General features: G+C 45.1%; 1 protein-coding gene across 1 annotated transcript in view; it reads right to left on the bottom strand.

Annotated features, from left to right (window-relative positions):
* The window catches only part of LOC119440592 (mucin-19-like), a 78,597-nt gene that overhangs the window by 45,194 nt on the left and 12,514 nt on the right, over nucleotides 1–20,889 (bottom strand). Inside the window, 12 exon segments of the mRNA XM_049661971.1 lie at nucleotides 630–758; nucleotides 3,750–3,779; nucleotides 6,369–6,416; nucleotides 6,502–6,549; nucleotides 6,619–6,654; nucleotides 9,944–10,255; nucleotides 11,171–11,314; nucleotides 12,330–12,356; nucleotides 13,371–13,403; nucleotides 13,713–13,760; nucleotides 15,250–15,294; nucleotides 18,022–18,116. Of these exon segments, the coding sequence (XP_049517928.1) occupies nucleotides 630–758; nucleotides 3,750–3,779; nucleotides 6,369–6,416; nucleotides 6,502–6,549; nucleotides 6,619–6,654; nucleotides 9,944–10,255; nucleotides 11,171–11,314; nucleotides 12,330–12,356; nucleotides 13,371–13,403; nucleotides 13,713–13,760; nucleotides 15,250–15,294; nucleotides 18,022–18,116 (995 nt within the window).

Raw genomic sequence — 20,889 nt, 5'->3', positions numbered from 1 at the left:
ATTTAACTTTTCAACTAATTACTTTAGCACACATATTGCAATACAGGAACTTGAGTCAGTTATTTCATAAGGCACATTCATTAGGACAAATTTGGAAACTAGCAGATGTTTTGACACAAGAGCAGTCCAACTTGCTGTGAAAATGCGCTGTTGTTCCATTTAAATTTTAACAAAGCGCCTTTTTAAGCATTGTATTTTTTTTTTGGGGGGGGGGTTACGTGCCAAAACCAGTTCTGATTATCAGGCACTCTTTTTAAGCATTGAAGCTCAAAAGTTACTGGAACACCAATGCATTTCATCGCAAACTTTGGGAACGCATATCTCGAAACTGGTGTCATCCTCAGAATTCGTTTCAAGTCGATGTGACTTTAAAAGTCACAAACTACAATTCATAAATTGGAATTTGTGGCGTAAAATATTTAGTTAAAAATTAATTCGGAAATTTTTGTTCATTAGTGAAATATTCACTTTCAGTTGTTGTGCACATAATACCTGACTAGCTCAAGAATCTAGCTCAAGAAGTAAAATACCGCTACACGTCATAGGTGACTTAAAAAAATTCTGTTAACGGTACAATAAAACGATAAATAAATATGACGTTGCGGCCAGTCAAGAGATATTGAACTCACCTTTGCGGAGGAAGTCGCAGGCGCAGTTGGATCGCATGATGAAGTTGACATTCGACGCAATGGTGTCGATACCACCGGGGCTGACGTCATCCAAAATCGAGAGGGTTCCCCTGACACAGGTTGACGAACCTGTGCAGTTGGGTTCAGGAGGACACATCTCAGAGCGTTACTGAACTTTCAGCACGAAGCACGGTTGCGCCTAGTTATATAACCTTTCTTATACACTATGTCACAAGGTATCCCCCCCCCCCCCCCCCCCGTGTAATGAAAAAAAAAAAGAAAAAAAAGTAGTGATTTAGGAATCATGACAAGTTTGTCTCTATGAGTGCGGCAAACTTTAAAGTGACAACCATTTCCGATCTATTTTAGTCATGGTACATTTTACACTGGGGCATCTTCTGTATACTTCGCTGTGGTTTTGCTGCATCGTCGACCAAAATATGTTCTATTTGGTTTCTGGTTAAAGGAGATATTACCTTATATCACAGCATACGGACAGCATAACGGACAGTACAAGGCAAGGCGGGCGACATTAGAGCACTGCACGGGCCGATTTTTGCGGCCCGGGCCCGGCCCGGGACCGTTTTTACATTGGGCGGCCCGCCCGAGCCCGATCAAAACCTTTATGGCGAGACCCGGGCCCGGCCCGGGCCCGGAAATAATCTACGTTACCCGTCCGGCCCGGCCCGCCACCCCTTTACCTTAAGCCCGAGCCCGGCCCGAGCCCGACTCGAAACTGGCCCGAACCCGGCCCGAGACCGAAAAATACATGTTTTTCAGAGTTGAGAAGCCCGAGTATAACTCGCAGAAAGCCCGAGCCCGGCCCGGGCCCGCGTCAAAAAACCCGAGCCCGGCCCGGGCCCGGGCCCGGGTCAAAAAGCACACGCCGGGCACGAGCCCGGCTCGAGCCCGGCCCGAGCCCGTGAAAAAACTGCCTTACCCGGCCCGGCCAGGCCCACGGGCCGGGCCGGGCCCGGGCTTTCGGGTAAGCCCGAGCCCGTGCAGTGCTCTAGGCGACATTGCCTTTTATTATGAACTGTAGTTTGTTTCTGACCTCGACCAAGAGTAGGCTTCACAAGGAATTCGAGCAACAAACCCACATATGAATTATACTAACGTTCAGCTGACATTCCCTCTGTTTATGCTGCGTTACTAACTGAAGAAGATGGCTGGGAGGGTCGGTGGAAAGGTGCTGTTTTCAGCGCTAGAATGACTCGCCACCTTAATCTCAGAACACGTGAACCGTAGGGAGGCGCCTAGCTCTTCCTGTCACCAGAAGCACAGAAATGCTTTTGTTGGATGTTTTGTGCCAGATACCATTGAGTTATGGCAAAATTCGTTTTCTCTTTCCCTGTGTAAGGCAAACCTGAGCGTGCTGCATTAACCGGCTTATTCAGCGGAATAACCGGCAATACCTTGGTCTTTCATTTCAAATTCACGCTGATGTTCGCCAGTAAGGAGGCATCGTGAGCAGTGTGCGCGAGTGATATATGGGTATGTTAACCAGAAGAAAGATGCAGCATGTCTTAGTACACCGTCGTTCATGACGAGCAGACTAGATATCTAGAGAAATGTCATCCGCGTATCCCTGATGCTATGGAAAGGACTTTCATACTTTCGTACTGAATTCTCTATTGTTCTTCCTCTCAATCCTTGGTAGTGTAATTTATTTAAAATTTCTTGCTGCTTTAAGCACTATGTACGGGCTGGAGAACGATCGAGACCTTTCCGCACCAAAATCATGTCCGCAGATATGGTATGCGCCATGTTTGAGTTATGCCGTTCGTCATAGTTTTCCTTCTTGGTGCACTGGCATACTTGCTCCATTTGTCGAGGCGTGCTTGTGACGTGGCGTAGCAGCCAATGTGACTTAAGGTGTCGTTTCGCTGACACAGAAAACAGACGCCGGCTTTATCGCTCAATGTGCCATTTGATGCCTTCCCATCAAACAGTATGCTATTATCAGTCCTACAGCTTTGCCAAGATTCCTGCAATAATCTACGCTACTCGTGTATAACCAATTTAGCCAAAGAGAAATTCCGCTGCAGTTGGTCTTTAAGGTTTTACAACAAAGCGTTTCAAGAAGCGTGGCCCCTTTTGTGAGTCTGTTGTCGAGAATGTGGTTTCCGGTAACTCGCATGCTCAAGTTTCTCGGAATTAATCCCGACTGACAGTCAGCGCATGTGTCGTCCGCCTTGCTTTGTCTTCTTTGCTGCATTGTTAGAACAAAGTTGGCCTCGAAGCAACTAGCTCAAGTTTGCACAATTGTGCAGGGCAACTTTTCATGGGCATGGGAAATTTTTCAAAATAAGCGCGACGTCGTTACCGCACGGCTCAACATAGACGCTCGACTCCTGTCGATACCACGGCGCGTTTCCTGTCTCTTTAGTTAATTAAAGTATTCATATTCTCCGGATCGAAACGTAAGAAAATGTATTCTCAATTTGTCAACTTCTGCTTAGACTGCCACTTATTTGCGCCCTCGGCGTGCTTGCGCTCTCTGTTCTTTGCCACGACAGGGCGTGGCGACACGCACAACACCTGCTTATCAACCTCACCATCGTTACAGAAGAGAATCGGAATAATTTGAAGGATCCCGTATTGAACTTGTTGTGAACCTATACGCTTCACACGACCAAGTGTACTCGGATGGACGAGGCGTATGCAAAAGCACAGCGCCACCATAGCTCGTAGTTAGGTACGTGCCTGTGTGCTGCCAGGAACGCTTTTCAAGCACGCCAACTCATAAACTCAGAAAATATAGCAAATCGATAAATCCGCTTTAATTAGCTGCCGTTTACCGCCATTTTTGGCCTGCTTCCTGCAATAATCGCCACATCATGGAACTACTTCATTAGCGCTGTGCTCACAAGTGCGTGAGTGGGTATACATACTATGAGCTATGGAGCCGTTTTCTTCTACATTACTTCTCCTCGGACATAGCAAGTCAAGCTTCCAGCACGAAGTTGACGTTAATGGCTGCCTCTCGTTGCTGTCCCATGTACCACCCTCGCTTTCCTCAACATAAGGCGATTAACACCCTCTCCCGACCCGAAAGTGTGCAGCCCGTTTGACGAGGCCGTGAATAAAAGATGCCCCTGAAAGCTCCTCGAGCCGTACCAGATTCGTTGCCTCCGAGTGGTCTTCTCTCTGCAAGAAACGAAATGCGGGTGAATGCGTTTGCGGATTCCGCACAGCAGCAGGCACGCAGACGAAGTCAATATGCAAAAAAGTTAATGCAGAAAGTTGACCTATAGTTGTAACCGTGAGAATATTAAAAAAAAAAAGAATCCAGTGCTTAGTAAAAAGGAAGAAGGAAGGCAAAACGATCGAAAGCAATAGGACAGAAGGAACGCTTTCTATCCTACTGCCTTTCTTCTCCTTTCCACTATGCGCTGGAATTTTTTTTTCAAATAGCAATACAATATGCACTCCGCCGCAAAATAATGGGAATATTTTTTTTTTCTTTCGTTATGATGACGACCATTTTGGTTCATTAAGGGTGTGTAAAATAGCCTTGTCGCGACTGCACTTTCAGTGCTCATCGCTTTCTGCGTTAGTGAGGCCTACTGTAGTTTCTCAAGTCAACGGACCTCAATGAGAAACTGTTGTTTCGATGTGCACCTCCGGACGAAGCGACACCCTCACTATTTTCTCCCCTTTCTTTTCATCCTATAACCCTCTTTCCCCTGCTTAGGGTAGCACTTGTTGTTGTTTGTGGTTTCTTCTTCTTGTTTCTTGTGGTTGACAATGTTTTTTCTTCTTCCTACGAGAAGTGCTACTTAAATGCTTCTGCATTTGCGGAAGTTTTGTGCGATCTGGTTCACCTTTATTTTCATCATAATTTTTGAGCGATATTAAACAGCTAGCTTTTCTTAGCTCGTTGCTCAGTTTGGGGCAGTGGTGCCATCCGCAGTGTGGCAGGCCGATCCCAGAGATAGTGCAGTCTACAGGCAAGAATTGGTACAAGGAAGTGTGACCGAACATATGTGTGCGCCGAACAATCAAAAAGCATCCTACTTACAATTCTATACTGGAAAAATGAACATCATGAACGCCAACAGCGAACTGAATTATCCGACTTCATGTGCGAGAGGAATGATTGCAAAATATTACAACAAAGTTACAACAAGATTCCAACAAAAGATTGCGGCAAGGTTACAATAATTGTCTGGCGTTCTAACGAAAATAATATTTCTCTGATATGAATGTATTCGATTTCTTAATTTTGGAACCTTTCATGAAGGCATTTTTTTATGTATCATGGTCAGTTATTTCGGCTATAATTCTAGGAAGATGACGCCATTCCGAAATGGCTAAGTGAAGGAATGAAAAGCTCCGTCGGTTAGTACGTGGAATATGTAGGTTTGGCCCAACAGTCATGTTCAATTCGTGGGAATTTCTTTTTGTCGGGTAAGATGCGCACTTGCGAGGAGGGGATTAGGGTGGTGATAAAGCTGATGGAAGAAAGACAACCGAGTTATGTTCCTTCTAGTCTGCGCTGGATTGGGGCCAATTTCGTTTTATTATTTTGGTGATGTTTGAAAGTTGGGAATAATTACGTGCAATAAATTGCACTGCCTCGTTCTGCAATGATTCCAATTTGTTAATAAGACGCGCCTGGTGCAGGCTCCAGATAAACGAGACATACTCAGATTTCGAGCGAACTATGGCAGTACATGTAAGAAACGTTGTGTAACTGTTCGCCTTATGAACCGTACGAAGCCAAGGATGTTACACGTCGAATATACCACACAATACAATTTTCATGTTAATGCTAGTACAAAGTTGGGGAAATGTGGACGCCTAAATATTTAAAGGACTCTACAGTTTCTAAACTTTCAACACTTAGTGTGTAGTTATGAGTCATAATTTCACTGCGGGTGGTAAATCTCATAAGCTTAGTCTTATTTTTGTATTTATGCTAGTTTCCCAGTCTGAATATCATCTTTGAATCATGTCTAAATTATTCTGTAATTTAACACAATCAACATGATGTTTCGCAGGGCGACGCAATATAAACGTCACAAGGGAAAGGCAGGGAGGTTAACCAGGCTGAGCCCGGTAGGCTACCCTGCACTGGGGAAGGGGGAGAAGGGATTGAAAGACAAAACGCAGTTGTCGGCATATAGCCGGATTTCCCAATCTATCTAAAATTAATGTCGTTGTTGTAGATTAGAAATAGAGGGGGTCCCAAAATTGAGAATTCAGGGGCATCGGACTTAACAAGTTGAAGTGACGAATGGACATAATTAATTACGTCATCACCCCATTGTAGTCATGCCGTCGTCGTCATCGTACCATAAGGCACCGAAGTTTCCGAGCGCAGCTTAACATGTGCCGCACATTGTTTGTCCTAAATATGAAAACTGCAACTGTTTTACAACTGATTTGAAAGGTGCACTTCAAGACTGGTTTACTGCTTTTGAGTGCAGATGGCTCCAGCTTGTCAAATAAATAAATAAATAAATAAATAAATAAATAAATAAATAAATAAATAAATAAATAAATAAATAAATAAATAAATAAATATTCTTTAATTAGTGTTATGGGTCGAAAAAATACATTGACAAGTTGACAGAACTTACAGAAGTGACCTCACAACTTTGCGTGAGCATTGGAAGCACCCGCCTATAGCGCGCCTTCAATCACCGCTCAGGTTATAATACTCATACAACCTTTGCACAGGACGGCTGTAATTTATTTGCCAGCGTTAAACAGAATTTGTGCTAGACCTACCTTGAACACGAATGTTGATTTCTGTTACAGTCCGCAGTGGTGCAACTTCTGATGTGTAAAAAAAAAAAAGAAAGAACGAAAATGATTTTGTTAGTGCCATCAGCGCATGTTTTAACGATCCCATTGTACTTACGCGAGATTTCAAGCTTCGGCAGAAACCAAGGTTTCCTACGGCTGTGCGCTGTTGAACAGAATTCGAAGGCAGGTAAGAAAGGTTGGTGCCATTATATTGAGAAAGCGCTTCGCTCACCTGTCAGCCTTTCCGCGTTTCTTCTCACGATGAACGCTGTAGGGAACAATAAAATAGCGTCATTTTTACAGCATTTAGGGCACACTTAAACCCGCAGCAAAGTTTTCCTCCAAGTTGCACTAACATTCGGTATACGCCTGGGAAGGCTACGGCCGTAATACAGCGACATATGGAGTTTACTCACGAAGCCTCGCGTAGAAAGAGATCTCCGAGCGTTCCAGCAGTAAGCATAAAGGCGTATCCTTGCGTCTCTAGTATTTCGCAGTGAAGACAACCAACCTCTGGTGATAGGCTTAGCGGAGTTAAACATACGAATAAAAATCGATGACTATGAGGGAGCGTGACGGGTTATTTTTGAAGCCTATATATATATATATATATATATATATATATATATATATATATATATATATATATATATATATATATAGACATAAAGGCACTCTTGGGAAAAAGGCCCTGACCACGTGATAGGCGAACGGTAATTTCTAGGCGACGAGCACGCGGAGACTATGAGGAAGAGCCATGGAGGAAGGAAACAAAACAGGAGAGGCCCTGACGTCACTTTTTTGAAGCCGGAAGTTCAGCCATGTTGGTGTGCCACCTCTCTTTGCGCCTCCAATCAGGGGTTCTGCAGCTCGCCGAAGCAGATGGGCGCGAACTTTGAACTTGCATTGTTACGAGCCGCCGGAAGTGCGTGCTCCTGACGCGCGTCAAAACAAAGCCTACAAAACTTCTGTAGCAGTTTAGTGAAGCAGACGCGCTCCTGTGTTTTCCGTGGCGCGTTGAAGAAGACAACGAAGACCCGCGCCGTGTTTGTTTGAGTGTATCTGTTGCTGGCCCACACTCACACTCACAGACCCAAAACACAACTTTCAAGCTTACGCACCACACTCCAAAGTCAGCTTTTCTCGCGAACAAAAGGTGCTGCGGGAAAGACACCGGCGGGATAATCTTATCTCACTTTTCAGAGACCGAGAGCAGCAGCGAAAGCTTCAGGAGCGCGGTTGCCATGGCAACGTTGACATTTGGGGTACCCGTCCCAGTGCTCCTTTGCGAAAAACAGAACGTGACTTCCGCCACACCTTCTCCAATACGTTCGTGCTGGCCAGGGCCTCTCTTGGGGTTTTCTTTCTCCATGGGGAGAGCAGAGCGTAGAGTGGTAGTCGAGGTCCGATCGTGACGAGGTCGTCGCTAAATGCTACCATACGTAAACCAACCAACGCCTCGAGAGGTCCGGAAACAGTGCAAGGTCCTAATTTCCCAAGAGTCATCGTGGACAGTGGCCCCGAAGGAGAGGAGGGGGGGGGGGGGGGGGGGGGGGCATGAGTTGCCTTACATCATGCATGCTCTCTCCTAGTATTTTTACTTCCTCCAAGGGGCAGAAAAACAAACAGTAGAAACCGGGACAGCGCATTGATTTCATTCCAGTGGTTTTATTTGTTTGTGCTTTCTAAGTGACCGGTACTCTGCTCACACTGTCGCCAGGACCGGCCGCTCGTGAGCGGTGGATGACAAGAAATAGAATCGAACGAAAGGAATGGTTGCATTATACTGGCCCTGGTGTCAGTGTATCGAAGCCAAATATGAAAGATCAGCGGGCCGAATTCGCGAACGTTCTCGTTGGTGAGTTGCATTTCGCCACCGACCACATGTCTGTGCTAATAACATGTCCAGCATCAAAATTACCTGATATTTGCTCTTACAAACTGGTCTAGCGTAAGAGCTTTTCGTGAATACGGGCCTCGGTGTACGCAGACGTGATTCTTAAAATAGTCAGCACAGTAAGGCGAATAGGTCCAGTGAGTTGAAACTCTGTAGGCAATTAATACAGCTTGTGTAAATACTGATGAATTCCTTAAATTTGGTCTTTTAAAATATTGAAGCCCGTAATTATTTAAAAACCTATAAGAAATTGGAGGTGCGGGTAGGTGCCCTCGAGGTATCATAACCTTCTGTGATGTACACTCCGGGCGTCGTCTGGGGTTACGCTTATGCGTGCATTTACAAAGAATCCTCACTAACAGGAGAACGGAGGAATTGAGGCTTCTCTTTGCAAATACTTGGTAGAAGAGGAGTAAATTTATACGATAGAGAATATTAAAAAATAGTTAGCGAAATTCCAAAGCCTGTAATGAACAAAGTTTGCAAGAGACCGCGGGCTGCATTGGGAAATCCTTACGGGCCTTTAAAGGATGGCCCTTAGCTTACGCTGTTCAGCTTACACCAAGCGTTTGCTTAGGTCGGCTGTTTTCTGAGACTTTCACTGTCCTAAAGGTAGGCTAAAGAGCAAAGCTAAGTCACGTTAGACTGATTCAATACCTCGTTTCGCTCTAATTGGTTGGTCATTAGAAGAAGAAGAAAAAAAAGAAGAAACGACAAACTTCCATTTTCTTTATTTCCACGCCAGAACCACAGCGCCGACACGTCTGTGCGGCGTCGCTGATTTCAAGGTATATTTTCGTTTGTGGCCCGCTGTACTCAGTAAAATTTCCTAAAACTTGCTACGCTCAGTCTATGGCTGTTTTAAAATATACCGTAGTCCATTCCTCCCCCCCCCCCCCCCCCCCCACACTTTTCGATGACCCCCCCCCCCCCCCCCCAAAAAAAAAAAAAAAAAAAAAAAAACTAGGCCCCAGCAGGCGCCATTAAAATCCATGACCTCACTGCTAGCTGGTGCGGGAACTTCAAAGCAGCGTCTCCACTCGTCTTTCGTTTTCCCGTCCTTTTCTGTCTAGCAAGCCTCTTCTCCCGGTAAGAGAGGCGAACAGATTTGTTTGATATTGTCGAAGTCTATTTTATTAACGTACCTCAAGTTATGTTTCTCCTTAGTGTCCCTTTAACGAAACATTAGAGAAAATATTAGGTCTCGCTAGACTGAAAGATTAGACCTCTGTAATATCGATTTCGTCATTCGTAGCACGAAAGGAGCATTTGTAAGCGAGAAAATGATGAAAAGGGTAAATCGTGGTGGCGCCACCTGTTGTGGACTATGGTGGCTCTCCTGTGACGTCAGCATACAGTGATTAAGATTCACAGGGAGCGCCATAGTGCGAGGCCACGTGCAGATTACGTCAACTCGTCGGTTTTGGCGCGGGCGGTTCAAATTGAGAAGTAGCAGCGGGAACCTTCGGCAGCAGTTTTCTACACAACAAAGCGATATAATTGGCACACAGAAAACGATCAACATACTCCTAGACGAATAATCTATCGATCTAGCTCGACTTAATATTTTTCTTTGAGGAACAATTCTGTTGATCTAACGGACCGGCGCCATTCAGGTCACCTCATGGGCAACTGCACCGACGTAGTGAGCAGCACTAACCCGTGGGAGCTGTACAGACGCGTGCTTTCAGTTCGTCGCCGATATGCGGTGGGCAGAGGGGGCAGCTGAGGCCGATGGGCTGGCGCCCAATGTGACACGGCACCGCAGCGTCGGGCTCCGTGTCGGCCACCAGAAGCGCTTTCTCGGGAGGTCTGCGTCCTGGCTGCCTCTGGACGTCGAAACAGGCCGGCAGCGTCACGTTGCCGCTCTTGGGCAGCAGGAACACCGAGACGCCGTCTCCCAGAGATAGGACGTCCGCATTAGCGACATCACCCAGAGGCCTCTCCGACAAAAGCAGCACGTGACCGGGCTCTGAAATCGTGTTCGAGTAAACAGTCATAACCACGTGCTATACTCACTGACAAAGGGATAATGAGGTTTGTGATAGCGTAAGTGCAGTGCTTTCCACTTGAAACTTTCTTTCTTTCTTTCTTTCTTTCTTTCTTTCTTTCTTTCTTTCTTTCTTCTTTCTTCTTTCTTTCTTTCTTTCTTTCTTTCTTTCTTTCTTTCTTTCTTTCTTTCTTTCTTAACAAAACGTTGTTTTATGCATTGAAGCACAAAAGCAACTTCGCAAAGTTCGGGAAATAATGTTTCGAAACTGGTGTCATCCTGAGAATTCGTTTCAAGTGGATCCGCTTTGCAAACTCCACGGCAAGAATTTGTAAATTGTAATATGGGCCGTAAGGTTATTAAGCTAAAAACCTAATTAGTGAATTATTGTTAATTTTTCGAATATGCATTTCAATTTTTTTTTTTTTGTAAGTAATAGCCGCCTCTTCGAGTAGACCAGCTCATGCGCTAGAACTGTGCTATCGGCCAGAGGCAACCTTTAAAAATTTTTGAAAGTGTTGTCTGAAACACCCTGTATAAATCAACACTTTGGAATGTGGTGAACGTGGTTTAAATCGTAGATCTGGGACCTCAACGAGATGCGTCCTCGTTAAGGTCCTACCGCTAAATAGCCACTAAATCGCCGCTAAATCGCCGCCAAATCGCCGCTAAATCGCCGCTAAATCGCCGTTAAATCGCCGTTACCGATAAATCGCCGTTGAATTTTTTCTTTACTCTGTGGCGCGGAGTAGCCAGTGTCACAGAAAGGCGGCAACTTCTCTTTTAAGTTTGCATCACCAGGAAAGGTCAGAGGCTGGTAACAGAATAAGCGTTTTCGTGCATTGTTACAAGACCGCAGAGAAACTTTACGAACGTGCAAAAATGTGGACTACTCACCGGAGAACACTCCATGCGTGTCGCATTCGTTGGACACGAGCAAGTCTACCAACCCAGCCAGGGGCTTGGCCTCAGCACTTGGCGAAAAGTCAAAAACCTTCTTGACCTTGAAGCGCTTGCACGTGTCGGAGGCCGATGTCATGGCTGCTTAAAGAAAAAAAAATAATTTCATCAAATAAGCCACTAAAAGCCCTTCTGCCATATAAAGGCAGGACTTTGTATTCCTGATTACTACGACAGGATTCTAACGATATCGTTTAAGCCACACTGTATGAAAAAAAATGTAAAAAAGCTAGACAAACTGGTTGGCTAGGTAGTTGGGCATTCTTGGACTACAGATCAGGACAGAGAAGGACACCAGAACGCAGAAGCGCGCCACCATGGGCGCTGGTGGTGTTTTTCTGCGTTCTGGTGTTCTCGACTGTTCTGTTTAACAATAAACCGCCTCCCGCCTCCCAACCTGAGAGAAAAAAAAGAAAAGAAGAAAATGAAGGCCAGGTTATCGTCATTACAGAGAACAAGGCGACTACGGTATGGCTGCCTTACAACAGTAGGGCGAAAATGAAAAAAAAAAAAGAGGAACACAGGAAAGAACCAAATAATGATATGAAACTCCTTTCGTTCCTAGTGCAATTTTTTATGTCAAATACAAAATGAAAAAAAAAAAACCCCTGGAATTTCGTGCTTTCAGTTGGGAAAGGGAGGATCGTTGCGAGGTATTTGCGAAGCACGTTATTTCCAGCCTCGTGGCTCACGGCATTCGAGAAGAGAATGAGCAGGTTTTGCACATGTTTCATCTTGTAATAAAAAAAAAGAAGAAAAAAAAACAACAACAAGGAAGCAGAAGGAGTGGTTGGGGGGGGGGGGGGTATAGGGAGAAGAGATTTCCTTCTATTTTTCTTTCTTTCGCTATTGCGATCGAGCCTGCGGTTTGGTTTGTGGATTAGAGCGCGGGAGGGGAGGGGAGGGGGGGGACGAGCTGTGCGGTAAAGAATAGCGGAACACTACACCAAAGTGGAGATCGCCACCGCTTTCCGTTCACTTTGCGAACGACAGACACTCGGTGCATTGGTGGAATTCAAACAGGAACCTGTACGCAGGGTTCGCGATAACAGAAGCCAAGAGTGAATACCAATTCGCGAGCAAAATGTGCACTCACCTCCTTCGTCGTCCGATCTGTTGGAAACTGAAAGGGAGACGACAAAGAACGATAAATTTTGAGTCTAATATTAAACTTCTGAGTCAGTGCCGTTACTTTATTTTTTTTTTGCCCGTGGCCGCTAAGTTGGAGTAATGTCTTTCAAATATCTCGTAAATTATAAATATAGTGGTCCTGCGCCTGATTGCTGCCACTAGCGTTATTACATTTCTTTTCATTTTTTTCCAGCGTTCCTTTCAGTATCTTGTTACACGTATAAACGTTCGCGCTACATTTGTAGTGTTAGCTTCCATTACGCCACGGCTTCCTAAGGCATATATAATTAGCACGCTGTAATATGTTTAGAGCCATTATTTCAAACGCGACAACACCGAAATACTAGTGTTTTATCTTCTATTTCTTCTACATTTGATTTAATTTATGTTTCATCTTCTTACAATTGCCGTACAATATCACACTGTAGAAGTGACCAACATTTTCGACATCATCGAATCGATCAACAAGTAAGCGTTCCTTCTTTTTATTTAGATGCAGAAACATAGGCGTTCTTGCGTGCTGCATGTGCCGCTTGCGCATGTATTATGTGCATATGTCGTTACATGTACATAAGTACAATGTGTTACGTAGATATGTGGTACGACAGTGTAGCTACTTTCACTATCGTGAGGCAAGGTGCATTTTTGAGTTCGCTAACGGTGAAGCGCGTTACGTTACTGTACGCTACTAGAACAAAGTCAGAGCTGTTCAGTACCAGAGCTCAATATCAATCTGTCCTTCGGTATCATTCAAGTATCAGTTCAGTAATTATCAGTACGTTAAGTATCAAGTAGTTCAGTATCAATAAGAGCTGTTCTATTCAGAGCTATTCAGGCCGTTCAAATCAATCAATCAATCAATCAATCAATCACTCAATCAATCAATCAATCAATCAATCAATCAACCAATCAATCAATCAATGAACACCTGAAATAAAGGTACTATGAGTACTTATGTTTCCAAATTAAAAAAAAGGGAGAGTACTTATGTATATTAATAACTAACCTCGAACCGCCATGCTGCCATCGGCCATGTTTCCTGGACCACCGAGAAGTACCACGGATGTGAAGAGTGGGAGAGGAGGTGATGCGCAGGATACAGAAAAGGAAGAGAGAGAGAGAGAGAATAAAAATGAGAGAACAAAGAAATTCCCGCTTAAATCAGCAGCGCAAGCAGAGCCGGCGAGTCTCCCCTAATTGCTAGCGTAGACACGGAGGTCTCGCCTAATTAAGATGTCTCCCGCCATCTAGCACGGTCAGAGCTGCTCGCGCCACTCGGGCGCGTAAGCGCGAAATACAAGACGACCGCTAAAAGGAAGCCGAGTATAAAAGAGGACGTGGTGCTTACGGTCGACTTGCACGGCGAGTAGCCTCTGCGGTGACAGCCAGCTTGGCGCTGAAACACACAGACGAGAATCAAGGTAACTTTCTTCAACCTTACAAAAGTTCTCTCTTTCGTTCCTTTGTTTTCTTTTCTTACTCACCAGGCTGCTTGATTGCCAGCTAGAACGCGAGAGCGTGGGCGATATGAGCGCGAACTTCCCACGGGCAACACTCGATTCGTGATGTCCCTAAACTCTTGCTGATTGCTAATTTAGACGACGCTAACACGAGTTTACCTCGCTGTGAGCAAGCTGTAATATATGGTGACGAGCAGCAAAGTGCCAGACTTGAGCTGCTGCTTGTTGCGCGGCTTTGAGGACGGCCAATATCGCGCCGATGATGTTCGGCGAACGTTTCCCGGTGATATAGACGACGGGTAGCGATTTAATTAAGACGGTATCGGCCCGCCACTCGGAAGTGACTAGACCGCGGTGGCAACTGTCTGAAGAATATGCGCGGGTAGCGGCATATTTCTCGCGGCTGTTTATGAAACTGAGCTTTTTCGGCTCGTTCGCTAGATTTCCGTTCACTCACTCACGCGCCACTGGGGTTCATGGCGAAAGCCTATCTCCTGCGGGAGCCTCAACTGCGTCCCCAACGCTAAGTGATTTTCTGAAATTTTCAAGGGAAAAGGTTTTTTTTTTTTTAGAGATTGTCTTTATGACATACTAGTCGAAAATCACGTCTGCGGAGCTGTTGCTCATTTACAATTTTGCATATAAACTGAGAGACGGAGAACTCTTTATAAGAAGTTAGAAAGCTTAATTACTAGAAAAAAATGTCCTTATTAAAATCAAGGTATGTGTTCAAATATTGTGTAGTTTTATCTGGCAGCACGTCTACGTAGGTCATGCCTAAAGTACTTCTCATTTCTACAACATGAACACCAAAAACGTTTCAAAAGTTCTTCTGTTTATTACGTGCTATTATTAGCATTTGCGTGTTTGCATATATCTCACAAGGACGACAGAACACAATCATGGTGGGAAACTGTCTAGCGTTTTTTTTTTTGTTGTTGTTCTAGTTTTGCGTCTTTAAGTAACTTCATTACGTAGAGTATAGTAGAGGACAAAACGTGTAGTGAAGTCTTTACATGACGTCAGCGGGGGGGAGGGGGGGGTGTAACGTAAGCATAAGAACAACAAAATAACGAAATGCGGCTGTTTGAGTTTCTGGTGTCCCGTTTATGTGTTATAATAGGTTTCGCGGAGATAAGTTTCCGAGTTCGATACTTTTGATGCGTTATGCAGCAAAGATAGCTTTACCTCATTATTGTCGTTTCTGTCGAACGCAGTTAGGAAGAGAATGTGTTTCTACAGCAAAATGCCCACCATGTAAGCTTTAGGACGTCGCGTGACACGATAATGTTAACTACAGTTGAAAATGGCCTTTAAATATTGCACCTTGGCATCCCCATATTTTTCAAGAGGCGCTGGTATCCCTATTATTAGGGTCAGAAGTAGAAACGGTTGCTGCGAAAGGAAGCTGGATGCATACAATACCTTTGAGGCTGGGGTTGTCCACCAGACCCACCGTAACAAGAAGCACTGAAAAATAAAAGAGAAGCGTAAAGAAAGCGTTCGGAGGTTCATGCGTATACGCGCGAGAGCTGCGTAGCACTTCAGCGGCATCCCAATTTTTGGGGGAGAACAAGGTATAGCGTGATACTTATATGCCCACAACATCAACTACTACTACTACTACTACTACTACTACTACTACTACTACTACTACTACTACTACTACTACTACTACTACTACTACTACTACTACTACTACTACTACTACTACTACTGCTGCTGCTGCTGCTGCTAGTGAATGATGCTAATTGTGGTAATAAAGGGTCGGTCGGTGCATTGGCAGCATATGATGACACTGTACTACTACCCCCCACTACTACTACTACTACTACTACTACTACTACTACTACTACTACTACTACTACTACTACTGCTGCTGCTGCTGCTGCTAGTGAATGATGCTAATTGTGGTAATAAAGGGTCCGTCGGTGCATTAGCAGCATATGAAGACACTGTACTCAAGTCAAAAGTAAGGCTGAAAGGAAACTGACAGCGCGACTAACAAGAACGATAAAATATGCCTACAGAAAGCCGCGTTAAGAATGATGCCGCGGTTCTTATCATTGTGTATATCTATACTTGGCCTGTGTACTGTTCAGAGCAATGTTTTCCTTACTATGCTTCCGCCCCTCAGCTGTGGTTTGCTTCCCATTATTTTGCACTAAATTCCGCGAAGTTTCTTTTTCACTTGACTTAAAAACTGTCCCATTAATAACCCCGTACATTTTTTCTAGGCAAATGAACTTTCTCTCTGTTTGACGGCAACAATTTGCCTAAGCCTTTAAGCATTTGGTGCAATAGCTTGAAGATGGTGATTATTGTGATGGTTAAGATGAAGTAGCACAAGCTCTAATCTCGGTCGACAGAAATAACTCGTAGTCCAATGACGCACGCACAGCACCACCACGCACGCACGCACCACGCACGCACACCCAAACATCAACACGCACACACACACACACGCACTACACACACGCACACACAGCACACACACACACACACACACACACCACACACACACACACACACACACACACACCACACACACACACACACCACACACCACGCAACACACACACACAACACACACACAGCACAGCACAAACACGCACACAGCACACACACACGCACACACACACACACACCACACACAGCACGCAGCACAGCACACAGCACCACCGCACACGCACACAGCAGCACGCACGCAAGCACGCACACACGCACACACACACACACACACACACACACACACACACACGCACACACAACACACACACACACACACACAACACGACACGACACACGCACACACACACACACACACACACACACACACACACACACACAACACACACACACACACACACACACACACACACACACCACAGACACACACCACACACACACGCTGTCTTCCGAGCAAGCTTGAGTATTCATCTTCATTTTTGTATAAACAGCTTCTGGTGCCTCTACCACAAGGGTTCGCATAAACTTGATATGTTCTTTTTATTTAGAACAAAGGAGATGAAGTGAAAGAAAGGCGGGAAACCGCACTGACGTGACACGGTTTCTCGCACACAATCGAGCAACGCGCCACATCTAGCAAATGACAGCTTAACCAACCGACGCCGTTGCTCACCTTGTTCCCGTCAGCAAACAAATTGCCCAAGACGTCCGTTGACTAAACTGTGCGAGAGTTTGCTTGTGCCTTAACAATTTCGACGGCCTACACATCGCAGTCACAAAAACGTCATGGTCAATTTTCCATTAAGTTGTCTGCCAAGCTTCAGTGTAAGGTGTCGTTACGAAACACTGAACTACACATGACTACACTAGACACGAAGACCTATAGACCAGATGAGCCAACCTCCTAGAATGATAGATTCCGATATCAACAGGGCCATTCATTCCAGAAAAAGGGAAGATATTCAGTTGTGGTCATCAGCACGTTAGCACGTTATTGTGTTCACAAAGTGATATTCATTGCATCTACATAACATGCATTTCCTATGCTGCGGTGACATTTTCATCTGCTTATTCGTTTGCACTTGTTCATAACTTGAATTAATTTTTGGAAGCTCCGTTGTTTCATTTTGTTTCATTTTGTGTCTTTTGGCTGTGGTGCCTTTACTTATGAAACTCTTGATTAGTTGACAAAGCTTAAACAAGGCTTAAACAATAGGCACACACATGTCTGCATGTGCGAATAACGTATCGAAAGAACACACTGTTCTTCAATGGCAACGCTGCGCAAAAAAAAAAAAAAAAAAAAAAGTGGGAACCCTTCTCCTAGTGAGCCCCGCTCGGTACGCCTGGATAATTATCTTACTTTTTCCCACATCTTCATTCCATTTCTCCTTATCTTTTCTATCACTCTTCCTTCCCACCGCGTTGCTCATAGCCGATCTCAGATTTATTCTGATTACACACATACTCTTAACACTTTTATCTCTCTCTCTCTTCCTTCTCCAATATTAAATGTTGAACATTCCTACAAGATTTAGTGACCATGCTCATGTCGCCAATATGAACCAAGCTTCAATAAAATAGAAAAAAAAAATACCACAGTGAGGCTTGTCAAAGAAGTTTTTTCGGTTTTTCGGCTGCTAAGTCTTCGCAGCAGTATCTCTGTAAGTGCAGAAAATCTTGAGCTCAAAAAAAAAAAGAAAAAGGAAAAGAAAGACATTCACGTACCACTCTTGGAAGGGCCGCACACAATCGATCCTAGGCTGGCGGGAATGGGTCCAAATTGCGGACATGTCTCGGATGCAGCGGGGCAGGCATGGCTGCTGCACCAGGAGTTGTGCAAAAGTTGACAGTCACTTTAGCATACGCTAAATAGGATGAAAGCGAAAGCCTGCGCGCTCACGAGACATTAATTAAATTATTTTGACATTCTCATTCGAATGCGTTGTTACTTCCTATTACTTGTTTTCCCTTTACTTGTTTTTCTCTTTACTTGTTCTCTTTTTCGGTCGCCTAGACATTTCCACTGGTTCTGCGGGGTTAATGGCACGTTAGAATGGTCGTGGCTTTTCTTTCTTTTCGTTCATCACATTCTTGCCTAGCAGGCCGAATAATAGGGACACGGAAAGGCACATTAGAGAAACACGCAGCGCTAAATTTCAGCAACAGATTTCATTACCAGTGCTCGCAAACGTACTTATACTCCTCAAAACGTCATAGAACATGTGTACATTGCTCAGCAAATATGAACAAAACTGGAAAAAAACCATACGCAGACACTTTTCTGGCCACATTGATGATTTAAAGGGGTGTCTGTTCAACGCAAACAGAGGTAATCGAGCTCTTTTATTGTTAAAGAAATTGATCGCTTACTGGCGCATGCGTCACCAAATGTGGCTTTGTTCGTAGCTTCCATAGTCATTTCGGACTTACATCTACTCATGATAACAGTTTCTTTAATGTGTCTCGTATGGGAATAGCCGAGAGCCCGATGTGCGACTCCTGTAGGTGCGAGGAAACCATCGAGCACCTATTGTGTACCTGTCCTCGCTACGACGTACAACGCCTCTCTCTCAGGACAACGTTGAGCCGACTGGACTCGAGACCGTTCTCTGAGTCAGAGATACTTGGACCGTGGCTACACCCGTCACTGGCACAAAGAGCGATTCGAGCACTAGTACACTACTTGAAGTGCACCGGTTTAAGAGACCGCTTATAGTGTCCCTGTGCATCGTCCCACGTGTACTGAGTACTCACTCTCTCCCTCTTTTTCTCTTTCTATTCCCCCTTTCCTTTACCCCTAGTGTAGGGTAGCAAACCGGACGCTCGTCTGGTTGGCCTCCCTGCCTTTCCTCTCTTTGCTGCTGCCGCTCTGAGACGTCACCTGAGACGTCACTTGAATTTTAGAGCCGCAACGTCAGACGGTCGCCAGATTTTTCGACCCATGAGCCATACAAGGCTTTCGCCTCAAAAAAATTTCTATGAGAGTTTCACGCTCCGTGAGACTCACCTGTGTATCTTACTCACCTGTGCGCGATTACTCGCCGTATTTCCATCGAAAGAAGCCGTGCGAATGGTGGACGAACCATGGCACGTAATGTTTACATTAGTTGGGCAAAGCAGGGTCCTAATTCACAAAAACTTCTTACGCTAGAATTGTTCGTAAGAAAGCATTTCCGCCAATCCGGATGCAAGACATATCTAAGGCGACCGGCCAAGGGCAAAGAGCACTTGCGAAAGAACAGCTTTTGTCAATCTGGCTCCAGTTCTACGGAAGCCCTCAAGAAGGAGGAGAGTACATGAAAGGGCAAAAATGTCGTCCACCTGAAATGTAGCACGAAACTACAAAGCAAACCCGTACGGGTTTCTCAAAAAGAAAGCGTCGCAGTAGAAGAAAAATTGAAAGTTGAAGAAAAACCTTAGACGTCCACCTGTCGTACTTCGTAGCTACGTGCTTCAATTTAGGCTCACGACAATTTTTTTCCTTTCATTGACATTTGTTCACCTTGGCCCGGATTCAAAAGGCGTTTTGTTCGTAAGTGCTTTACGCCATTGGGCGGCCGTCTTCGATAATAATGTCCAGCATCGGGATTGGCAAGAATTTTCTCTCACGAAACGTTTTTTGTGAAAGTGGGCTATTGTTGGCTAAAAAAAAATTCATGTGGCAACTTCCCAAATAGCTAGCTACGAGGGACGCCGTAGAGTGGGACTTCCGATTAATTTAGAACACTCGGCACTCTGACCCAGAAGCGTAGTTAGCGAGCGTTTTTGCATTCCGTTGCCGGTAAAATACGGCCGCCGCGCCTGGGAATCGAACCCCCGACCTCGTGCTGAACAGCAGAACGCTACAGACAGTGAACCACTTCAGTGGGTGGTTTGTTGTCCACAGAGCTACCCTTTCGCTGCGTCTTCGACTGCCGCATGGTCTATCTCGATGTGACGCAACTATACAGTGTTGCTTGTAGCCGGACGTCGCTTTTACCAACTCCGATTGTTTTCGTATCAGCTTGATGGACATTGCTTCGTACGACTTTCGTGACTGCGACGAGACCATAGTGCATATCTTCTCCTACTGACCTTCTTTTAAGATGAAATGGAGATTCTGCGTCTCGCTCTAAGCCGACTGGACAAGAGAGAGTTCGAAAAAAAAAGACACGCAGATCCAACGCAATGTTGGAATCGAAACGACGTGAAGCTTGTTCGAGTTAGTGAGCTAGCAGCAGTAGCGGATGGCACGAGCACATCCTCGTCACCTGTAGCTGCTAACCAACTGCGCCAGGAGGGCGAAGGCGATGTGTGATACTTGTCGAGGGAAAATTTTGAGGAGAATTCTAGGCACCGAGAAGTACGACACATATCTAAAAACATTGCAGGCTTGATATCCCATGTATCACAATGGCACATCCATTCTGGGGCATTGGCCAAGAACGAGCACATACGTTGTGGCACGTAACCAGTGAACCAAGTTGTCTACTAGGCCAGACAGCAGCTAGAAACAAGTTGTCTATTCGCGTATCCATACCAGGTCGCCCAAGTTGTCTATATTGACACAAGGTGCCTTCAAATCTCGCACGCCAGCCGTCTCCTGTGCCCATC

Source organism: Dermacentor silvarum, chromosome 2, assembly GCF_013339745.2.
Source record: "Dermacentor silvarum isolate Dsil-2018 chromosome 2, BIME_Dsil_1.4, whole genome shotgun sequence".
Lineage (NCBI taxonomy): Eukaryota > Metazoa > Arthropoda > Arachnida > Ixodida > Ixodidae > Dermacentor > Dermacentor silvarum.
The sequence above is the reverse complement of the archived record's forward strand: the minus strand, read 5'-3'. Positions and strand labels throughout refer to the sequence as shown.